Raw genomic sequence first — 20,999 nt, forward strand, 5'->3', positions numbered from 1 at the left:
AATCTATAACGTTGTTTGAGAATTTTCAGTAATATTTACCTCGTGTGTGTCAACAGTGGAAAATCAAAATTTATTGATAAAATAAATTACTTTTTAATTCTCCGGACAACGCCGGGTAGCCCTGTTAGTATCAAATAAACAAAGTATTATCAAAGTTACAAATAGGCGAAAAACACACGTACACATGCTTGATATGTTATCTGATAGTTTTATGAAAACTTTGAGAATTATTTCACATGTAGGTTTCATGATTCTTTTCAAACAACAATGTAGGGAGGCGGAGGGGATGATTTCGCTATTTGCCTGCATGCTTGCCTCCATCATTTGAAAATCGTTTCGTCCGGGATCATAAAAGCGAGTTTTAAGGCGTTTAAATTTTTTTTTTTTTTAGTCGCGTGCAAGTGACTCTATAAGTCACTCCGTCCGTCGGTCGGTCTGTCAGTCGGTCTGTCGGTCTGTCCGTAACACTTTTTTGGTTAAGATCAAAGGTCTGTTGTTAATAGATGCTGTTCTTAGCTTTTTAAGCTTTACTTAGCCTTTTGGCCAAGACCCGTAGGGAACTCCACAGGGATCTAGTGAAGGGGCCGTCGACGACCCGGTATGCGCGTGTTTGGGTTGGCAGAAGAATGAGATCTGCTCCGCGTGGAGCTGGGCGCCAGGTTCGAGTCATCTGAACAATTCGGAGTTCTCTCTGACCTGGCAATTGGCCCGAAATGCACTTCCACTCAACAACATACAATGCAGTTCCAGGTTTTTGGAGTCGCCTGATTGTCCCCATTGTGGGACAACGGCCGTAGAAACGACTGATCACGCTTTCTTCAATTGCCACAAACTCCGCCGGTACTGGTCGTATGTCAGCGAGGTGACGGCTCGCATCAATCCTGAGCATCCTTGCCCAATTACCGTATCCAATGTCGTGGACAATGTGAGGCTGCCGTGGGACCGGGAAAGACAAATGGTCTACGTTACGATCCTGGCCGTGGCGAGAATGGTGATTTGGACGTCGCGTCTGCAAGGTTGCTGGGGGGGGTGTTGTCTTTTTCTGATCAGGATCTGATTGCTTTCTTTAAATAACAACTACGGGTGAAGATCAGATGTGATAGAAGAAGGCTGCATCGTGCAGCATTTGACAGAAGATGGATACATGTAGCAAGTCTGTGTGTACGAAGAGGAGCCAAATTTGAATACGTATTCCCCGCCTGGGTGTGGAATGTGCAGTTCCGTAAAGTAAAATTAAACAATTAGCCTCTCAGCTAGCTGAGTGTGTGTTCCATCTCTCCCCGATTAGGAAGCCTCCAAGATCCCCACCCCCTCCTACTTGCAATTTTTGTTTTCACCCCTTCCTCTAAATTTCACCCATCTTGGAGAGAAAGAAATACAAACTAACCCCCATCCCTTACCCACAAATTTTTCTTTTCTCCATTCACCCGCATCTAGAGGGCATCCCCACTTAGAGACTGACCCGCAGAAGCGAGGTTCCTTTTACAAACCTAGTGAGACGGGCAGTCTATCAACTAGACGGAGTTGGGAGGGTCCTACTAATCACCTTTTGTTTTTTCTCTCCCCCCCCCCCGCCCTCAACACAAATGAATTATTGTTATCTTTTTATCATCTTTTTTGTTTTTTACACGTCAATAAAAAAATTTTTTAAAATTGGGAGTTAAGTAGGACGTCCCTCAGTACGAAAGGGTGAATGCGGTATTATGGTGAAAGAAGATACTAGCTGGGAGAAACTTTTGATTTTGTTTAGTTCTGGAGTGACAAGGATGACCAACGACCTCCACAATCCCCCCTTTTGAGTTGGCCATGTGCCTAAGTTTTTTGTTCATTGTTGATTTTCACTGTATTTTTAACATGAATAAAAGATTTAATATCTCAAAGTGTAGTATCTGTTCTTACTACATGCTGTACTTATGTTTGTAACTTTGTGATATAAAGTTGGGGATCACTTTTCTCTATTAATTTAATGTAAAATGATCACCCACTTTACAACCAGTCAGTCTCAAAGTCATTAAAGTCATTCTCCAGATCATTCAAGTTGTTTTTGAAGGATTCCAGTTATTTTTTAAGCATTCAAGTCATTCTTAAGATTATTCAATTCATCCTTAAGTTCATTAAAGTCATTCTAAGTCATTTACTTTTTTTTTTATTTAAGTCATTTCAGCCCATTTTTCGGTCATTTTAGTTTATCTTTAAGAATTTCATGTCAATCCTACATTCACGCATTCATTCATTACATGAGAGCACGCGACTAATGGCTATCGGCCTTGTTTACATAGGAGTCACCACTTATCAAGGCCCACAAGCCACTCGAGGATAAAGGTTAAAAGTGTACAGTATCAGAATCATAATAATTGTTAGTAGTTAAGATTCGGTAAATTTGTTAACTTAAGTGGAACGGCTCATCAAGAACTTGTTTGCATTGAACTTAAAGACGGCCATATTGTAGTCAGCTGGAAAGCAGGAAAACGGAAGACATTTCCACAGGCGTGCGGTTCTAAGAAAGAAACTTTGTTCATGAAATCTACATGTAGGTTTAGGCAGAGATTCAAGCATTTAAAGGACCTAGAGATAACTGGCATGCCTCCCGGCGCTGCCCGGTCATAAACTAAAACTATGCCTCAATATATTTTAATTTATGAAGATTTCGTATTTATTATTACAGAGCCAATTTTCTATTGATTATTATATTGTACCTAATATATAGTAATGATTTCAAAAGATTAAAAAAAAAAATGACTTGGGTGGTATCAGCTAGAATCGAAACCAAAACATATAACTCTCCAGCCTTACCATCTGCGATAAGTCCATATGCATATCAAAACTTAAAAAAAATAACGTTCTTAAGCATATAAATATATTTGCGCATACGTAGAATATACACGTTTAGTTAACTTATGCCTGCCAAATTCCAATTTTTTTTTCACTTTTGACCCCTTAGTAGCTATTTTTACCGGCTAAAAACCAAATCGAATTTGTTCCACATGTCCGAATTCAGTATATATCAAGTTTTATGTATGCAAATCAAAAATTGGCAGAGTAGTTTAGTAGAGACTGTACCACACATACACACATACACATACACACATACAAGGTCATTTATATATGAGAGAGAGAGAGAGAGAGAGAGAGAGAGAGAGAGAGAGAGAGAGAGAGAGAGACTGGGCGGTGATCGTTTAGCTTTGGTTAACTGGATATTTATTTATTTCCTCTTCCGAGAAATATGACACAAGGGTCAAAAAATGGGATTGAAAAGTCAGCATTCCAGAGGAGTATTAAATAGCAATCAACAGGGAACAGTCCATTATAGGAATGGTGTAAGCTCTGTTTATTTTGGGAGACGAGGGGGAAAAAATCACCCGATAATTTTAGACTGCAAAGATATATATACAAAAAAGTGAATTATCCTATCATTAACCCTAAGTCTGGGCGGCGGATTGCCACTCGGACTTCCTTTTTTTTACTGTTTTTTTTTTTATTTCAACGAATGAAATCCTAAGAACTAGTGAGAGCCAAAAGCAGCCATTTTACTGCTCATGTGTCGAAAGAGAAAGCTATGAATACAATCTAAAAAATAAAAATTAAAAAAAAACACGCATACACACAAAAACAGAAAACTTGAAATCAGTTTCAGAATGTTTAAAGTATACAGGGCGGTAAAAAAAAAAAAAGTTTAATGCGTTTATTGAAGGTTATGCTTTTTGCGATACGGCAACTTGCTCCTTGTCCAGACTCACCCCGCCTTATTGAAAAACAAAAATATAAAGTAAAAGCTTTATGGTATACGCACCCGTGACGGAAAGAAAATATCGTAAATCAAAAATCATGTCAATTGATCAAGTAATTTTATTTTTTTTAATAAAATATCAAATTTTATGGCTAAGTTGCCGCAAGCGCACGCAAATTGTTGACACACACGCGTACAAAATGGCCACCAGCGATAACATAAGGAATTACATTGCTGAATATCAGGAAATTATTTGTTTGTGCCAAATTTAAGTGCGATATTCGTTTTCAGCATGCCCGAAAACATAAAGTCATTATTTTAAGGGTGATTGAAGGTGGAAAGAAAGTAGAAATTTAACCCAGCGACAATCATGCGACGACGCTATCTTGAAAACATTCTGAAGAATCAAGGGAAGATAACTCCAAATCGAGATTTTAGAAAGCCATTCTTAACATGGATCGGGAGGGGCATTGGAAAAACTCAAAATCACTTAAAAAGAATTTTATTATTCAAAAATAAAACTACCTGATCAAATTACGTGATTTTTGGTGTACGATATTTTCTTTTCGTCACGGATACATACATCATACAGCTTGTTTTATTCTTGTTTTTTCATGGGGCAGGTTGGGGAGATTCTGGATATGCACCTGCAACTTTACAGAGGATCGAGGACATTTCTTAGAATATCCAACAAAACAAAAAAAGTGAGGCCTGAAAATAAATAAATAAGTATATATATAGTAATTGTCTGTATTTTGGAGATGAGGTGTTTTCATTGATTGAGATTGTCTGACTGACTTCCTCATCTTGGTTGTTATTGTCACAACGTATAAAGTGTATATATATATATACGAGCAAACAGTTAATAAAACATGTTAAAAAAAACACTTTGAAAATTTGATATAGTGAAAAGCATATCTTATTTTTCTTTTATTAATATTATTGGAATTTTTTCCCCTTTTTTCCCTTATACACATTTTTGTGAATTTTTTCATGGATTTCTGCCTTTGGATTATTTTGGACCATCTTCCAATTACGGGATTTCCTTGGATTTTACTTGTGCAAATGGAAATTCAATTAACTTTCTTGAAGTTATATATTTGGATTTTACCGTCACTGGATTATTTATCTTCCACCAGACTATCCATTCACGTGTAATCACCTTTTTCTTCACCATATTCCCTCTGCTTCACTTTTTTGTTATCAAGTAAGATCTTTGACTTACTTGTTGTTTCATCAAATACTTTTGCATGCAAAATCCGATCGCGCATTTTGCTAATTCCTACCCTCTGATGAGAAGGAAAGTATTTGTTCGAAACTCCGCGGATTAAGGATTATCCACTTATTTAGTGTTTTCTTTTCAGATTAAATATGTTTTTAACTCTTTTTCAAAGTGTTTTTTAACATGTTTTATTAACTGTTTGCTCATATTATAAGCTCTATCTTCTATTTGGTTTTATCCAGCTTTTACACCTGGCTGAGATAACTTTATAAATATTAATTCTTTAATATTTATAATGTACTTTAATTTTACCATCTTGGATCATTTTGGTAAATTTAATTGTAATTTTTATTTTATTTTATATATATATATATATATATATATATATATATACATTAAATGTTGCCAATAGGCAAAATTAGTTAGTTTTCTATTTACCAAGATAAGTGATTTGTGTGTTTTAACTTATTTTAAAGTGTTTTTTACTTAAAAATAAAAGTAGTGCAAAACCTGTCGAGTTAAAACGAATTAATTTTTTAAAAAATTAAATAAATAAAAACCTTTTAAAATAAGTTAAAACACAAAAAGATTTATCCAGGTTTGTAGAATAGTAACTTAATTTGTTTTTAGCAACATTTATTTATTGTATATTTATTTTTTTATTTACTAGCATGGGTACCTAGCATTGCCTGGGTTGACATGAAGTTCTGTTTGAAACACACCGGTATACTAATCATTTTCATCAAGGGCAACGTGGATACTTCCACAACAAAAATAAAAGAACGGATGAAAACATGTAAATGTAATCGCCAAAAAAAAAGAAGTATGTGATATCCTTTCCACCAGATATTTCGGCAGAAGGGATACAAAGAGAAGAAACTATTCTCTGGATATTGAGCACTGGAAAGACCCCCTCCCCTGAAAGAAAAGATAATTAAAAATAAATCATTACAACTTTTGTTTCAATAAAAATAGCAGTGAATTCCCGTGCGATCGCAAAAAAAAAAAAGATCTACAATATATTAATTCCAAAAACAATTAAATGACATTTTTCGTCATTTTATATTTCTAATGTAATCCTCCACTGCCCCCCCCCAATTGAATTTGTCATATTTTGGGGTTCGTTCTATTAGGTGAAATGGTTTCATAAAAATTAATTAAATTTATCGTTATTTTATGTTTCAAATGTAATTCCCCCTCCCCACCACAAAAAAAGCTAAAAATTTTTGTATTTGTCATGTTTTGCTCCCCCCCCCCCCCTCGATTGCCAAACTTGAAAAATTGCTAGAGATGACATGTCTGGTTGAACGCTTTGTGGCCAAAAAGTAGGTGCTCATTTTACGTTAAATTTATAAAGAAAAGTAATCCCCCATGCTAAAATGTTAAATTTATTGTTTTCAAAATTTCTTCCTTCATATTATTTATAAAGACTGCTTAAACGTATTTAGGCCACAAAAAAACATTTTTTACTTTGTTTGGTCATGTCAAGTTTCTTTCCAACTCCCCCCAAAACTTTAAAATGACGACTTTTAATGGTTTTCGGTGGTGCTGAAAATGAATATTACGTTTAAATTTGGGGCAAATAAGTAGTTTTCATGATATGAAGAAATTACTGAAAAGAAAGAATAAGTCAAAATAGAAATAAATTAAACCATTAACAGCAGCAGTAGCAGCAACAACAACAACAATAATAACAATAACAATAATAATAATAATAATAATAATAATATTGACAGCATAACTGAAGGAACAAATGTGGACTCATCCCCGAGGAGCAGAAAGGATGCCGAAAAGAAAAAGAGGAACACATGACCTGCTATATATAGATCAAAATATCCTAAAGGAGGTAAAAAGGAGGAGAAAGAATTTAGCCATGGCATGGATCGACTACAAAAAAGTGTACGACAGGATCCCCCAAGCATGGATAATAAAATGCCTAAAAATGTATAAAATACCAAGCGGGATCACCAACGTAATAGAAAATGCAATGAAAACATGGAGACTGGAATTGACATCTGATGGACAACATATAACAGAAATTAACATACAAAGACGCATCTTCCAAGGAGATTCATTATCACCATTACTGTTCATCATAGCCATGATGCCCCTGAGCAATATACTGAGAAAGTGCCAAGCCGGATACAAGTTCCCCAATACAGAGGAAAAAAATGAACCAACCTTGGAGAGGCTTAGTTCCACACAAATTTCAGTATAGACCAATGGCCACTGCCAGCGAGAAATCAATGGTAAGAGGCTGTTGCGATAACGCAAATTTATTTGCAAATGCTATCGAAGGAGGTGGAGAGAGCTGGACGTCTGGGGAGACTTGTTCTCACTCAGCTTCCAGAGAACACCATAGCTCCATGTGAGCCAATAATAAATAAATAAACAAATAAAAAATCAGGGGAAAAGTTAAAGAAAAAGTTGTTGAGTTTTAGTTTAAAAAAAAAAGACAACAAACAACAAAAAAATATGTAAAAATTGAAACCAAACGCAAAAGCTATGAAAACGTATTTCGTTTTGCTATCAGTCATTTTCCGAAGTCGCATTTTACATAAACCCAAGTCATGTGACATTTTGACGTCCATGTTTCAACATAGGACTTGTTTGTCAAGTTTGCCTTTTTGTTTTGTTGGTCATTCTAATAAATTTACAGGAACTGTTTCAAGGACTGATTAGTTCATTATTATTTATTATTTTATTATTTTATTACGTATTTCCTTCTCTTGGTCCGAGTGTTCTCATTTCTTCCTACGGATAGTGGGCGTCAGGCTGAAAATTACATGAACATAGCTTCTTTTCAAAGGATTCCCGTATGTGGAACACATTACTGTGAAACTGCTTCCTTGCAAACTACAACATAGTTAATCCAACGTCAACAAATACCTTGCTATGAATCGTCCCCATACACAATCAATACGCCCCAATACGTAGCTCGGATCCATTATTTTTAACCCTCTCATTACAGTCTTCATCTTTAAACTATCACTCATAACATCTCATTGATTTTTATCCTTAAGTGGTTTTAGACCTTGATACGTGGTAACTCGTTGTGCATAATTTCCTCACATTGAGGCTAACACAAGGATGGCATGCAGATTTACGGGTGACCGTGACTGCTGCAAATGTCTCCTCGGTTGCTTTCAAGCTTGCCCCTCCCATATATTCCCTCTTTTCTTCGCTCTTTCTCTCTCTTTCTCTCCCTCTCTCTCACACACACACACACACACACACACACACACACACACACCTCTCCCCACTCCCAAGCACACTACTAAAGAATCATCCCATAGCAAATTCTTTCCATGGATGAGTGCGTGTGGTCACGTGTCACGTATTTTACAAAACCAGAATTAAACAAGGAGTGTAGATTTATTAATGTACTAGCAGGAGGCGACCAGCCTTGCCTAATCATAAAATATATTTTAATTCATATGGATTTCGTATTTATTATTGCAGAGCCAATTCTCTCTCTATATATATATATATAATACTAGTGGAGGTACCCGGCGTTGCCCGGGTGTTAGCAGGTAGTGTAGTAAGGAACCCGAGGTGGGATGTGTGTGTGTATGTGGGGGGGGGTTAAATCAAAACAATAGTAGCGGGTGTGCCTGGCGTTGCCCGGGTGTTGTTAAAAAAAAAAGTGGTAGTAGGCAGGCAGGCTCGATCCCATAACGTGAAGGAGAAAAAAAGGTTAAAAAAAAACGTGACGTTTTAGTTGATGTCTCCATGGCACGACCGGAAGTCCTGAACGTTGAAATTAAGCGTAGTCAATCCAACCGAGACGATGACTTTGCAGAAATGTTGATGCAAAACGCGACCCCTCCTTGTAGAAAACTGCTCAGTTGAGGGTGAAGGAATTAATGTTTTGAGCCAATTTTTCGATATTTGTCGTCTGAAAGACTGAGGTTTAAAAGATACCATATTAAATCATATTACTTTTCATGTTCGCATTTTTCTATTGTAATATATATATATATATATATATATATATATATATATATATAATGTGGGGAACTGGGAAAATAAACATTTTTTTTATATAATAAAACTTAAATATTTACAACTAGTATGACCCATGGAAATTGCACAAAATGAGAAATATATTGAATCAACAATTATGTTTTCATGAAGCTCATTTTTCCTGAATCGCGTACAAAATTGGGGGGGGCATAAAAACTAGTAACATGCAGCAAATATGAATTTATTAACAATTCTATGAAAATAATGTCCATTGCATTTTAAATATAGAACTGACTTAAGTGAAATAAATTGATAAGTACTAATAAATAATAAGAAAGTAATATTGTGCTACATAGTTCAATACAAATAATAATAAAATCACATTGTAAGAAACAATCTTTAATTTACTCCTTCAGTCCAGCACCTCTTGGCAGACAATATTTTCCTTTTGTTTTTTTGTTTTTTTCCCTGTTTCTTTCAAATGTTCCATTTTTTTATGTAAAATTTTGCTGACTTCTTTCTTTGGTGAAAAACCTCTGCATGTTTGTTTCACACACCATTATATTAATGATTGTTTTCGAATATCATTCTTATAATATTATTATAATAATATTATTATATTCGAATATCATTATAATAATAATATTATTATAATAATATTATTTTCTATTATTATTATTATTATTATTATTATTATTATTATTATTATTATTATAATATTATTTTCGAATATCATTCTAATAATATTATCATATTCGAATATCATTCTAATAATATTATTATATTCGAATATCATTATAATAATATTATTATAATGATATTCGAAAACGAGGCTACATCAATCTTGTCCAGGGTTGCCAGATCAGGAGCAGGATATTTTTTAAAGACAAATTTCATGAATTTGGCCTTTTTTGAAGCAGTTTAGCCTTCCAAACTTGTACTTGGCCTTTTGCAAAGCGTCACGTATGAACTAGTTCAGCGAGGAACAAGGAGAATCTCTATCTCTGTCTCTACTATAAAAATCACTTTGTATGTGTGTGTGTGTGTGTATGTGTGTGTGTTAAGTGTTGAGACATTATGTTTAACAAAGATGGCGGCAGTAAATCAAATTGGCAAAGAATCAATGCTGTCACGATCTCGAGTGTTGAATAATTCTTAGTAATAAAGATGGCGCCAAAGAACCAATGCAGTCATGAATGCCCAGCAACAATATATTACATAAGAAAGATTCCACTGTGGAATTTCCACAGGTCTCGCTAGTTTTTTGGAGGTTTTTTATTACTCCGGATCTGGCAGAAGTGATTAAAACAAATGAGCAGTGACTTTTTATTAGTACCTTTTAATCAAATATAATTTGTGTAACTTAGTGGGGAAGTTTTGATAACAATTGCCAAGGCTCATCCTCCAAGCATAAATGACAAATACTCACTCAACAGGTCATCAGTGGTCTAGTTTTAAATAAATAATTTATTGCTAATAGCATCTGAGTCATCTTTAAAATAATCTTTTTCCCCCCTGATGATTAGGTGCTGTGTGTAGTTCTAGGCGTCCACCCTCCCAGGTCTTGCCTTCTCTCTTTGAGATGAGGTGAGTTTATTGGTAATCGCCTAAGCTGCCTTTATCAAAAAATGCCGATGGCCTGCCCAGAAATTTTTTGCGAGTCAGAATGTTCCTCGTCCGGTGCATTGACTTTTCAATTCCAATCTTTGTGTCCAATTTCTCATTGTGGGAAAGAAATAAATACCTAATCAATGATAAAATTGTCAGAGTTACCTCCCTTGATGTTATTTGCAGAATTATCTCCCTTTAAGGTTTCTGTGGCCATCTTGATTTCGTCCTTTGCTTTTAGTCTCCTAACGCCAAATGTTTTAAAGAACACTGCAAAACACCGGTGATAAAGCGATAACTTAAAAAAAAAATTATATTTAAAAAAATATCTGATTTCCAGAATTAAAAAGAGAGAAAAAAAAATTCCATCAAATGACGTGATTTTTTTTTATGAGAAACCCGAAATCTTCATCAACTCTTTTTTTGCTTGTTAAAAACTTACGTAAGTCAACCGATAATGAAATGAAATGAAAAAAAAAAAAAAATGTCGATGAAAATTTTAAAAAAGAAAACGAAAATTTGTGATAAATGAAATATTCACGGGAAAAAAAATGTGTTGTTTTTTGGGGGAGGGGGGGGCAGAAATACAGAATCTGTGAATAAGATTAAAAACGTGCCTTTACAGATCAACCCCCATGTCTGTTGTTATTGGCTCAGTAAAACCCGGTAACGAGTTCCGACAACAGTCGAAAGGCAATCACACAAAATGAAACCCAGGTTCATAAAACAACAACAAAAAAGAAAACTCTTCTGATATATTTATTATGGTTGCATTTTTTTTCTTTTGCAAATTGTTGCTTTTTATTATTATTATTTTTTTTTTTTTATCTGTGCAATTTACGGACCGTGCTGAAATAATTACATTATCAAGCAATCCGGCATATATCTCGAGACATTTTACTTCTGTTTTCTAGACGGTGATAGCTTATTTGGCGTTCCCGACGAAACATCTTCCGACAGATATTTTAACTGAAGGAATTTATCACATTCTTAGACGAACTATTATTAGTAGTTGTAGTATTCTAAGAAGTTGTCTGTATTGAGGACCATCTCGAGATATATGGCGAATTGCCAAATTCAGTTTGGTAAATTGAATTTAACTTGAAAATTATATCGAAAAATAGCCAAGTTCGTGAAGTGCACGCTGCACGGATTCTTGTCTTGATTGCTATATATTTTTTTACGTTTCGGCCGATGTAACCTCTTATCTTCTTATGGTGCTTTTTTCTTTCTTTTTTTGGTCACCCGATTTATCGAAGAGGGACCAGGGTCCTATGTTTTCAGTGGTGTCCGACTGTCCGTTAGTCCTGACTATTGCCACATAACTGTCCATTAGTTTTTCCTGAAGCTTTGCCACAAATTGTATTTCATTAAATAAATGTGCACTGAAAAAATTCCCGTTGCACCCCCAGGGGCTCAAAAGAGATTAAAAAAAATGACACATTTTGCCTCATAACTTTTGATCCATCCATTAGATTTTTTTTTTTTATTTGGTCAAAATGTGGAGTTCATTGTTCTTAATATAAATCCAGTATGAGTGACCCTGAAAAAATTCTGGTTCGCATCCCTGGGGACTTTCAGTGCTAAAAACGCCTCTTTTTGTGGCTCTTTTTTTTCATATTTCTTAACAAAAACTTGATATGTCTGACAATATCGTGGTTTTTCACAGTGCTCAACTCAAATATACATGTGTTAAGGCCTGAAACTGCACTGTTATCCATTTACATTGGGATTCGGCGTCCCCAGGGGATCAAAAGAGATTAAAAATGGCCCAAAATGACACTTTTTGCCCCATAGCGTTTGATCCATTCATTAGATTTTCCTGAAACCTGGTCAAAATGTGGAGGCTATTGTTCTTAATATAAATTCAGTATAGGTGACCCTGACAAACAAAATTCTGGTTTGCATCCCTCTAGGACTTTAGGGCTAAAAAAAAAAGCCTTTGTGGAGCTCTTTTTTCGGTACTAGTGCAGAGAGTGATCCGGACGTAAATAATAACGTCATTATTTAAAAAGCCATTCTTAACATGGGGAGGAGAGGGTGTTTTTTATCTATTACTAGCACTAGCACCCTTTTTTCATATTACTCAAGAACTTGATATGTATATCTATATAGTAGTTTTCCGTGGTGCTGAATTCAAATATACATATCTTAAGACGTGAAATTGCATCGTTTATCCGTTTTTACTGGAATTCAACGTTCCCAGAAGCTCATAAGGAGTCACAAATGCCCCAAAATTGCAAAAAAATGACACTTTTTACCCCATAACATTTGCTCCATCCATTAAATTTTTCTGAAACTAGCAAAAATGTGAAGGCAACGTTGGGCCTTCACACTTCTCACATTCATCATTTCTTCACTATTTTTTGTGGCGTCATCTCACATGCAGCACAAGAGGGGGACCACGTATGCGCGGCTTGTTTTTATTTTTTACTTGTTCGAAGCATTTTTTTTTTTTTTGTTTTTGCCACTGAGCTGTAAAGGTAGTACTGTGAATTAGCGACCACATTTATAGGGACATCCTACGTGGGGAACTGTGGGTATTTCTGAATTTATCAACCCGTGATTTCCACAAAGTTACTCGGGTAATGTCGCTAAATAAGGTTTGCGGGTGATGTGGGGAAAATTAGATATTCAACATGTTTCTTAAACGTTATTGCATTTCGTTCCATTTCACGACCTTGATTTTAGATCGCTAGTCAAGGTTGTTTCAGTTTTTCTTTTTATTTATTTTTTTTTTATTTTATTTTTTTTTTAATAACATTTTCACCCCCAAACAAGGCACAATGCACTTTGATGTAGGGGGCTACTATCAGGGACATAAGTTGCAGGGGTACTATGTAGTGAGTTGAGCAGCAAGATGTCTGTTTACATTATACTTGAACTTCTGCATGTCAGTACAGTTGGGGAAACAGGAACCTGGAAGGGAGTTCCAAAGTCCATTAGTTTTGGAGCAGAAACTATTGGAGTAGAAGGCTTTCTTACATCTAGGAATTTCTACTGTGTAGGGATGAGACTTTGCTGTTTGTCGGGAGTATTTACATCGAGGGGGCACAAGGGCTTGTAGTTTGTCGGACCATCCACCATTAAAATACTTATAAAACAGGCCAAGAGATACAACATTTCATCGCTGGGACAGGGGTTGAAGCTTAGATGACAGTTCAGGTCTTATCATGTTGGTGACTCTCTTTTGAACCCTGTCCAGGAGTGAGAGACTAGTAGCAAATGCATCAGCCCAAATGTGACAACAATAGTCCGTACATGAGTGAATGGTGGCCTTGTAGAGGTACAGGATAATTTCAGGCGTAAGTAACTTTTTAGCATGATAGAGAGAGCTCACCTTCTTTGCAGCAGACTTTCTATATTCTTGATGTATTTGTTACAACTCATGTTCCCTGTGAACGTTAAGCCGGGGAGTTTAAACGAAGTACTTTAAAGTAATGTACCTTTAGCCATAGCTGTTGGTGGTTGAGAAGGTTTCTTGTAATTATTAAAGCTTCATGCTTACGAAATTGCAGGTGTCAGCCATCTTGATTCTTACACGATTAAAATGTTTACACATTTTAATTGTGCATTTCTTTAGTTTTGTATGGGTAAAATAAATTAAATGTGGTACTTGTTTAGACATTAAAAAATGAGAAATATTGAAAAAAAAATTATATTATATGGACCCGTTATGGAATTAAGTTTTCATAAAAAAATTTCACTTAATTTGATCAATTTTTTTGTTGTTGTTTTTTTTTTTTTTTTTTTACAACGGAAAAACAATTATTATGACAGCGAGCAAAAGCAGCCATGTTTGGATTTCTAGACGAAGAGGAGGGAGGTACACACTATGGGAGACAATTCAGTATTTCACATATACCAGGTGTTGTCGGCCAATGAAAAAGCAACACGTTACAAGATACTCCTCATGGTCTAAAAATGACTGCTTTTGCTCTCTGTCATAACATTTTTTTTTTCCGCTGTAAAAAAAAAAAAACTACTACGGCCATTACTTAATTGACTCATGCCCATGCTTCAGAATGCTTTACCATATGCTTAAAACAAGATTCCACCACGTATCATAGTCTTTGAACAGTTTTTTCAGTTCTCAGCAGCGCCATACCAATCTCAACCTTATCTGGCTGGCCCATCTCTTTGCTGGATTGCCTTCTTCATCTTTCTTGGGTGAGATCTTTATATGATTTCTGTACATAGCTGAAGTCCGGTAGCTGGGAAACATCCAAATCGCATTATTATCTTTTTTTTTTTTTTTTAAAACAACATCATGAAAATCTTCAAGTGTTAATTGTATTTATTTATCTACATAATATTCTGCTTGTTCCTTTCTTAATTAATTCATACGTTATGCTTTGAAAAAAGGCCAAATACACTTTCTAAAGAAATTTGACTTTAAAAAGGCCAATCTGGCAACCCTGGATAAGAATATGAGTGATCTCCCTTTGATGTAACCTCATTTTCAAATATCTTTATAATAATAAATGATCATTGTTGTATTGGTGTAGTTAAAAGAGAAAAAAAAAAAAGGAACTCATACAATTCCGATGTACAGCAGTTCTCCACCTTAAAAGGAAGTCAACGAAACATGTAAAAAAAAACAAATATTTAAAAAAAAAAAAGGGGGGGCAAAACAAAAAAGAATGTCTGCCAAGAGGTGCCGGACTAAAAGAGTAAATTTACAGTGTGATTTTATTATTTGTATTGAACTATGGAGCACAATATTTCTTTCTTATTATTTATTAGTACTTATTAATTAATTTCATTTTGATCACTTCTATATTTAAAATACAATGGACATTATTTTCAAAGAAATATTAATAAGCTCATATCTGCATGTTATTGTTTTTATATTTGTCCAAGAAACAAAATATTTTGCGCTATCTACAAAAATATCGGCTTTATGAAAACATATTTGTGGATTAAGTATGTTTCTCTTTCCGTGAAATTTCCACATGTCCTACTAGTGTAAACAATTCTAGTATTAATCCTGGGATAAATAAAGACCTAGGCAGAGATAGGATATCTTATTTACCTAACTCCACTACTTTCCTTATTAAGAATTGGAGTGGATTGAAGGACAGGAAGACTAAAACTGTCTTGTATAAGCCTCCGTCTTCATATATGAGTTTATTTGTTTACATGGTTCTTGAAGTTGTTCATAATTGTTAGTATGAAAACCCTATTGTTTTTTCTAACGGAAGTTATTATATCATGTGTACACATTTCAAGTATGTTTTTCTTAATATTACATGCATAATACTGACTAGACTTTAACTCAGAATGGTTCTTCATTTACTAATCTAATATATAAACGGCTATATGTCTGTCTGTCTCCATATTTTCAAACTTTATCTCCTCCGAAACTAAAAGTCACAGAGTGGCATTAGGAGCCTCAAATGATTGAAGTTTTTACAAACCATTCTTTTATGAGTCTTCAGCCAGTTAAAATAGTTTTTAAGGGGTCAAAAACGAGTCAAAATTGAAAAAAATCAGATTACATTTTGTACGTTCACCTTAGTTTATTTTTAATTTTTAATCAGTTCATATGCGTGTCACGTTGGTACTGTGGTAACGTCACCAGCTTTGAATGCAACAATTTTGGTTTCGATTCTAGCTGATGACACCAAAATACTTTCATTTTTTTTTTTTAACTTTTTAAATCACAATAATAATTTTATTAATTTATTACGGACTTATCCTCATCTTTAAGTTGTTGATTCACAATGTTTCAGCCAACTATTCCTCTGGCCTTTGTCAGGTGGTTATCACCACGGGATAGGAACTCTGAATCTCCTTACTGCATCCTCAACAATTACTGCCTTCCATAGTTGTTGTCGTCTCACCATGTTTTGGCCAACTAAACCGCTGGCTGGCTTTGGGTAGGAATGAAACCGCTATCTTCAGATAATACTCATCTGGAACCATACAGATTCAACGTTTCTATCTACTGTGCCACGAACCCTGAAGGGCGATCAAGATTGGATTTTTTGGTCTTTAAATCCATGTTTATTTATTAAGAAACGTGGCGCAGTGGATAGAGACGTTGAATTTCTATGGTTCCAGGTGAGCATTGCAGTTTCAATCCTACCCAAAGACTTGGCTATAGTTGTCCCCCCCCCCTCTTAATTTTTAACTATTCGCTAGTGTTTTAAATGGTGGACATCTTTTCGGTAAAAACGAAAACGGGAAGTTTTCATTCAGCAGCTTAAAAATTTGCCAGTGTTTTCAAAAGAAAAAAAAAAATTTTTTTGTTCAGCACCTTCCGCCTATTTACCTAATACTGGAATATGCCAGCGATAACACATTTCTTATTCTATATAAATACCCCAAAATTAATTTCTAAAATCTATTCCACCCATCTCTCGACAAAGGCTTCCTTACTAGGGCAATTGTTCTTGACATATCAAAGGCCTTTGATAAGGTATGGCATAAAGGCCTACTTCACAAGATTTCCAGCTACAGTATAACTGGAAATGTTTTCTCAATCATTAAATCATTTCTCCCTGATAGGCTCATAAGAGTAGTGGTTGATGGACAGAAGTCAGAGGCCCACAGTATTAATGCTGGAGTCCCTCAGGGGTCCATGCTGGGCCCAACTCTCTTCCTGATTTACATCAATGATCTCTCAAAACACATACTTAAATCATTCGTTGACATCTATGCTGATGACACGACCATCTATGGCAACACATCAAAGGCCGTGAATGATAAAGTTCTCTCTGATTCTCTCTCCTCTAATCTTGATCGCGTGGTACAGTGGGGGAAGAGGTGGCTGGTTACTTTTAATGTATCTAAAACCAAGTTCCTCTCTTTACATCATCAACGCTCTGATCCCCATCTGGCATCAATTGAAATGGATGGCTCTCGTCTAGGGGAGACTCTATGTTTTGATAAGCTTCTGGGATTGACCTTTACTCCTGACCTGAAATGGAACACGTAAATCAAGTCTGTTTCCAGGGTCACTGGGAAAATGATGGGATCTTTCTATCGCTCCAGTAGATATCTCACTACTGATGCAATTCTCTATCTATATAAAAGCCAAGGATGGAGTACTGCTGCCACATCTGGGCAGGAACTGCTAAAAACAGCCTATCCTTCCTTGACAGAGTACAAAATAGACTTTGTGGCCTAGTGGGGGATGCCCTTTTCTCTTTCTTGCAGCCTCTCTCCCACAGAAGAGACATTGCGAGCCTGTCTTTGTTTTATCGTTATTTCCATAGCAAGTACTCGTCTGACCTCCAATCTCTGGTCCCTTCGCCAGTCTTTCACGAGAAACACCCGTCTAGCTGAAACCACTGTCAAAAATTTTCCCCACTCCTTATCTGTGCCAAAATCAAAATGTAGATTCCATGAGCAAAGCTTCTTTCTTAGAAGTGCACGCCTGTGGAACTCTCTCCCGTTTACCTGTTTCCCACCTGACTACAATTTGGATGTCTTCAAGTCCAACATAAACAAATTCCTGAAAAACCACCCTCTTAAGTAAGATACTTTATCAGATCTCCATTACTAACGATTACTACGATATTATCCCATTGACTACTGTACATGCAGTAACCCTTATCTCCGAGTGGCTTCTGGGCCTTGATAATTGGTGACGTGTAAAAAAAAAAAAATGTCAGCAAGTAGAACAGTTGTTCAGTTAAGCTGATTTAGTTTGGTTGTTTTTTTTTATGGCATATCGGCCTTTTTCAAGTTATTTGCTGTTGAGTCCAGTCAGTTTAGAAAAGAGTTTTTATGCTTCAAGTTCTTTATATCTTCAAATAGTTATTCATGGTAAATTATTTAATTAATCGGAATTCCTATTGAGATGAGTAATTTGTATTATTCATGGTGTTTCGTTTAGTTGTTTTGTAGAAGAAAATTTTTGACTTTGCAGAACATGATTGAGTTTTTCAAATGGAAAGAAGAAAAAACAATGACATCAATGTTTGGTGCATGAGGAAACCAGTATCTTCAGACAGATCTGGTAGTTCCAGATAAGTTAAACTAAATGTGATGATGTTGATGATTAAATTTCAATTTTGTAAAAAATAAAAAATTGTTATATAAATTAAATCTGAAACTTAAATAATTTATTTATTCTTTTATGTTTTTCAGATCTAAAACAACTTCCGGTAAGTTCCTTCATTCCGTATGAATTTAATTGCAACATCTATGAAATGTGTCTTCCATGATTTGGCAGCGGTTTCTTTGAGAAGACGGCCCTTTTGTTCAATGCATAACCTCGGGAGTGTGTCCTCCATCTTGCCCTGCCGTTTGGCATCTCTAGGTTCTAAGTTAGTCGTGTCAAAACCATGGTGTTCAATGGGGACAGCGATTCAGGTTTCCATAGCAGCGATCTCGCGGAAAAGCTATCAGTTTCCTGAAATCAATGAGCATGAATTAGAAGAAACGTTTGTCCGAGGCAGCGGGCCAGGCGGGCAATCTGTGAATAAAACCTCAAACTGCTGCGTCCTCAAACATAAACCGTCAGGGATTGTCGTCAAGGTAAATTGTCCCTCTTTTTTTTGTTTGTTTTTATTTTTCTTCGGAATTTTTTCCTAAGGGGTGGATCTGCAGGAGGAAGGGGCACAAATAAATGGAATGATTGTGGAATCTTTCAAAATATCTCACTTTATTCAGAAAAGCTACACTGCTTCTCTATATTAATAAAATTATATTATCACTTCTCATGTGTTTCTGGTCTTACGCGACCTACGAATTATTATTATTTGTTTAATCTTCCATATAAACAGCAGGGCTATCCGGTGTTGCCCGAAGCAAAGGTATAGCATATTATTAAAACTTCTATATCTTTTTTGTTTCTGAATTTTTGAGATAAGGATTGATTATTCGTATTGTTTGGATTCTTCAGACTACTATTGTCATCTTGAGTGTCATTTTCAAAACGTTTTGGGTCAATGTACACCTGAAGAAGGTCGGACGTTATATTGACTGAAACGTTGGGATAATAACACTCAAGATGAGAACAGCAGTTCGAAGAATTAAAATAATATGTTCTATCTCTTTCTTTCCCCACTCTCCTGCCTCTCTCCCTTTCTTCAACATCTCTTTCTACTTTGCCCAGCTCATTTCTCTTTATCGTCATACATATACAATTTTATAAGGGAATTAACTCCTTCATTAAAAAATCAGTTTATTACCCTTTAATGATTAGATAATTTGACTTTAAAACCAACATCACCGATAAAATCTTTCCCAGTTTATTCGCACGTTTCAATCGATAAAACCTTCAGCCATCATCTTTTTTTGTTTCTGAATTTTTACTTTTCGAGACTCTTTCTGGCGAACTCATGAATCTGCATGAAATTCTGCAAGGATTTGTGCTGCAGTGGATAAAATACTTGGTAAAATTCAATTATAAGTTATACTCTCCTAGAGGTTGAAGGTTCAGTTCTCTACCAGGGTCACACCCAAAAAAACTACAATTGTGAATTGCTAAGGATTTCTACCCAGTTATAGTTGACAGAACAAAACTCCTTTATTATAAAAATCAGAGTCACTTCCCCTTATCTAGTACATATACTGACTAGAAAATTGACACCCCTGACAAAATCTGCATCAAATTACAGTCAAATGATAATTATATTTTTCTAAATTTTAGATATTATACATCCCAGGCAATTTGTTTGTTTTTCGTTTTTTTAGTTTTAGTCGAACATACAAATCTGCACGCAGAAAACGGAGCTATTAAACCTGACATAGTGATATGCAATAAGAAGGAGAAAGATGCAACCTTAGTAGAAGTTAGTGTCCCTAATGATGCTGGGCTCAAAGAAGGCTGAGAGGGGGAAACGATAACAAAACACCAAGGCCTTTTGTATGAAAAGAAACGAGAATCTTAAGAAGTAAGGTGCAACTTGTGAAAAAGAATCTTAAAAACTAACAAATGAACCTGGTGAACCAAGTGGAAGAGAGATTTAAGCAATCGAACTTAAAGGGATGGTTAAAATCTTTAAAAGATCTCTCGGTTGGAATATGTGAGATAGTTTGTGAATGTCTGGCATCCAGTAGGATGGCCAATCCCCAGCTTGAAACAAAGTGATAAGAAAATTAAAAAAAAAAAAATCAACTGCCTTTTATATTGCAGAAAACAAGCAGGGCTACCTATTATTGCCTGGGACCATGGAAAAACTAAATGCAATATTTTTAGATTGTAACTTTTATCTCCCTCCCCCTCTCTCCCTCTAGCCGTCTCTTTATCTTTCTTTATTTCCCCATTACCCATTATTCTGTCCTTTTCCGTAACGCTCTCTTTCACCTTTGTCCAACCCATTCTTCTTTTGTTTTAATGTGTTGCAAAAAATAACATTGTAATTCATTTACTATTGCTGCTTTAAATTTTAATATTTTTTCTTCAAGTTTAGATGTTGTACATCCAGGGCAACGCCAATCAAGAAAATATAAACTTTGTGGGTGTTTGGTTAGTTCGGACTTTTAATTGGACGTACAAACACACAAATTAAAAAAAAA

The 20,999-nt window shown here is 35.4% G+C and overlaps 1 protein-coding gene across 5 annotated transcripts in view; it reads left to right on the top strand.

The window, feature by feature from the left end:
• LOC145259743 (uncharacterized) overlaps positions 1–20,999 on the top strand; it is a 66,219-nt gene that overhangs the window by 1,240 nt on the left and 43,980 nt on the right. The window contains exons 1-2 of one of the 5 annotated variants that reach the window (XM_080117442.1): positions 10,711–10,965; positions 18,624–19,013. In XM_080117442.1, the coding sequence (XP_079973568.1) occupies positions 18,660–19,013 (354 nt within the window). In that variant the 5' untranslated portion in view covers positions 10,711–10,965; positions 18,624–18,659. Of the gene's footprint in view, positions 1–10,710; positions 10,966–11,093; positions 11,291–18,623; positions 19,014–20,999 lie in introns of those variants that run through there. The other 4 variants (XM_080117445.1, XM_080117443.1, XM_080117444.1 and 1 more) reach the window with 4 other exon arrangements.

This window comes from Euprymna scolopes, chromosome 35 (assembly GCF_053919585.1).
Source record: "Euprymna scolopes isolate OS-2025 chromosome 35, ASM5391958v1, whole genome shotgun sequence".
Lineage (NCBI taxonomy): Eukaryota > Metazoa > Mollusca > Cephalopoda > Sepiida > Sepiolidae > Euprymna > Euprymna scolopes.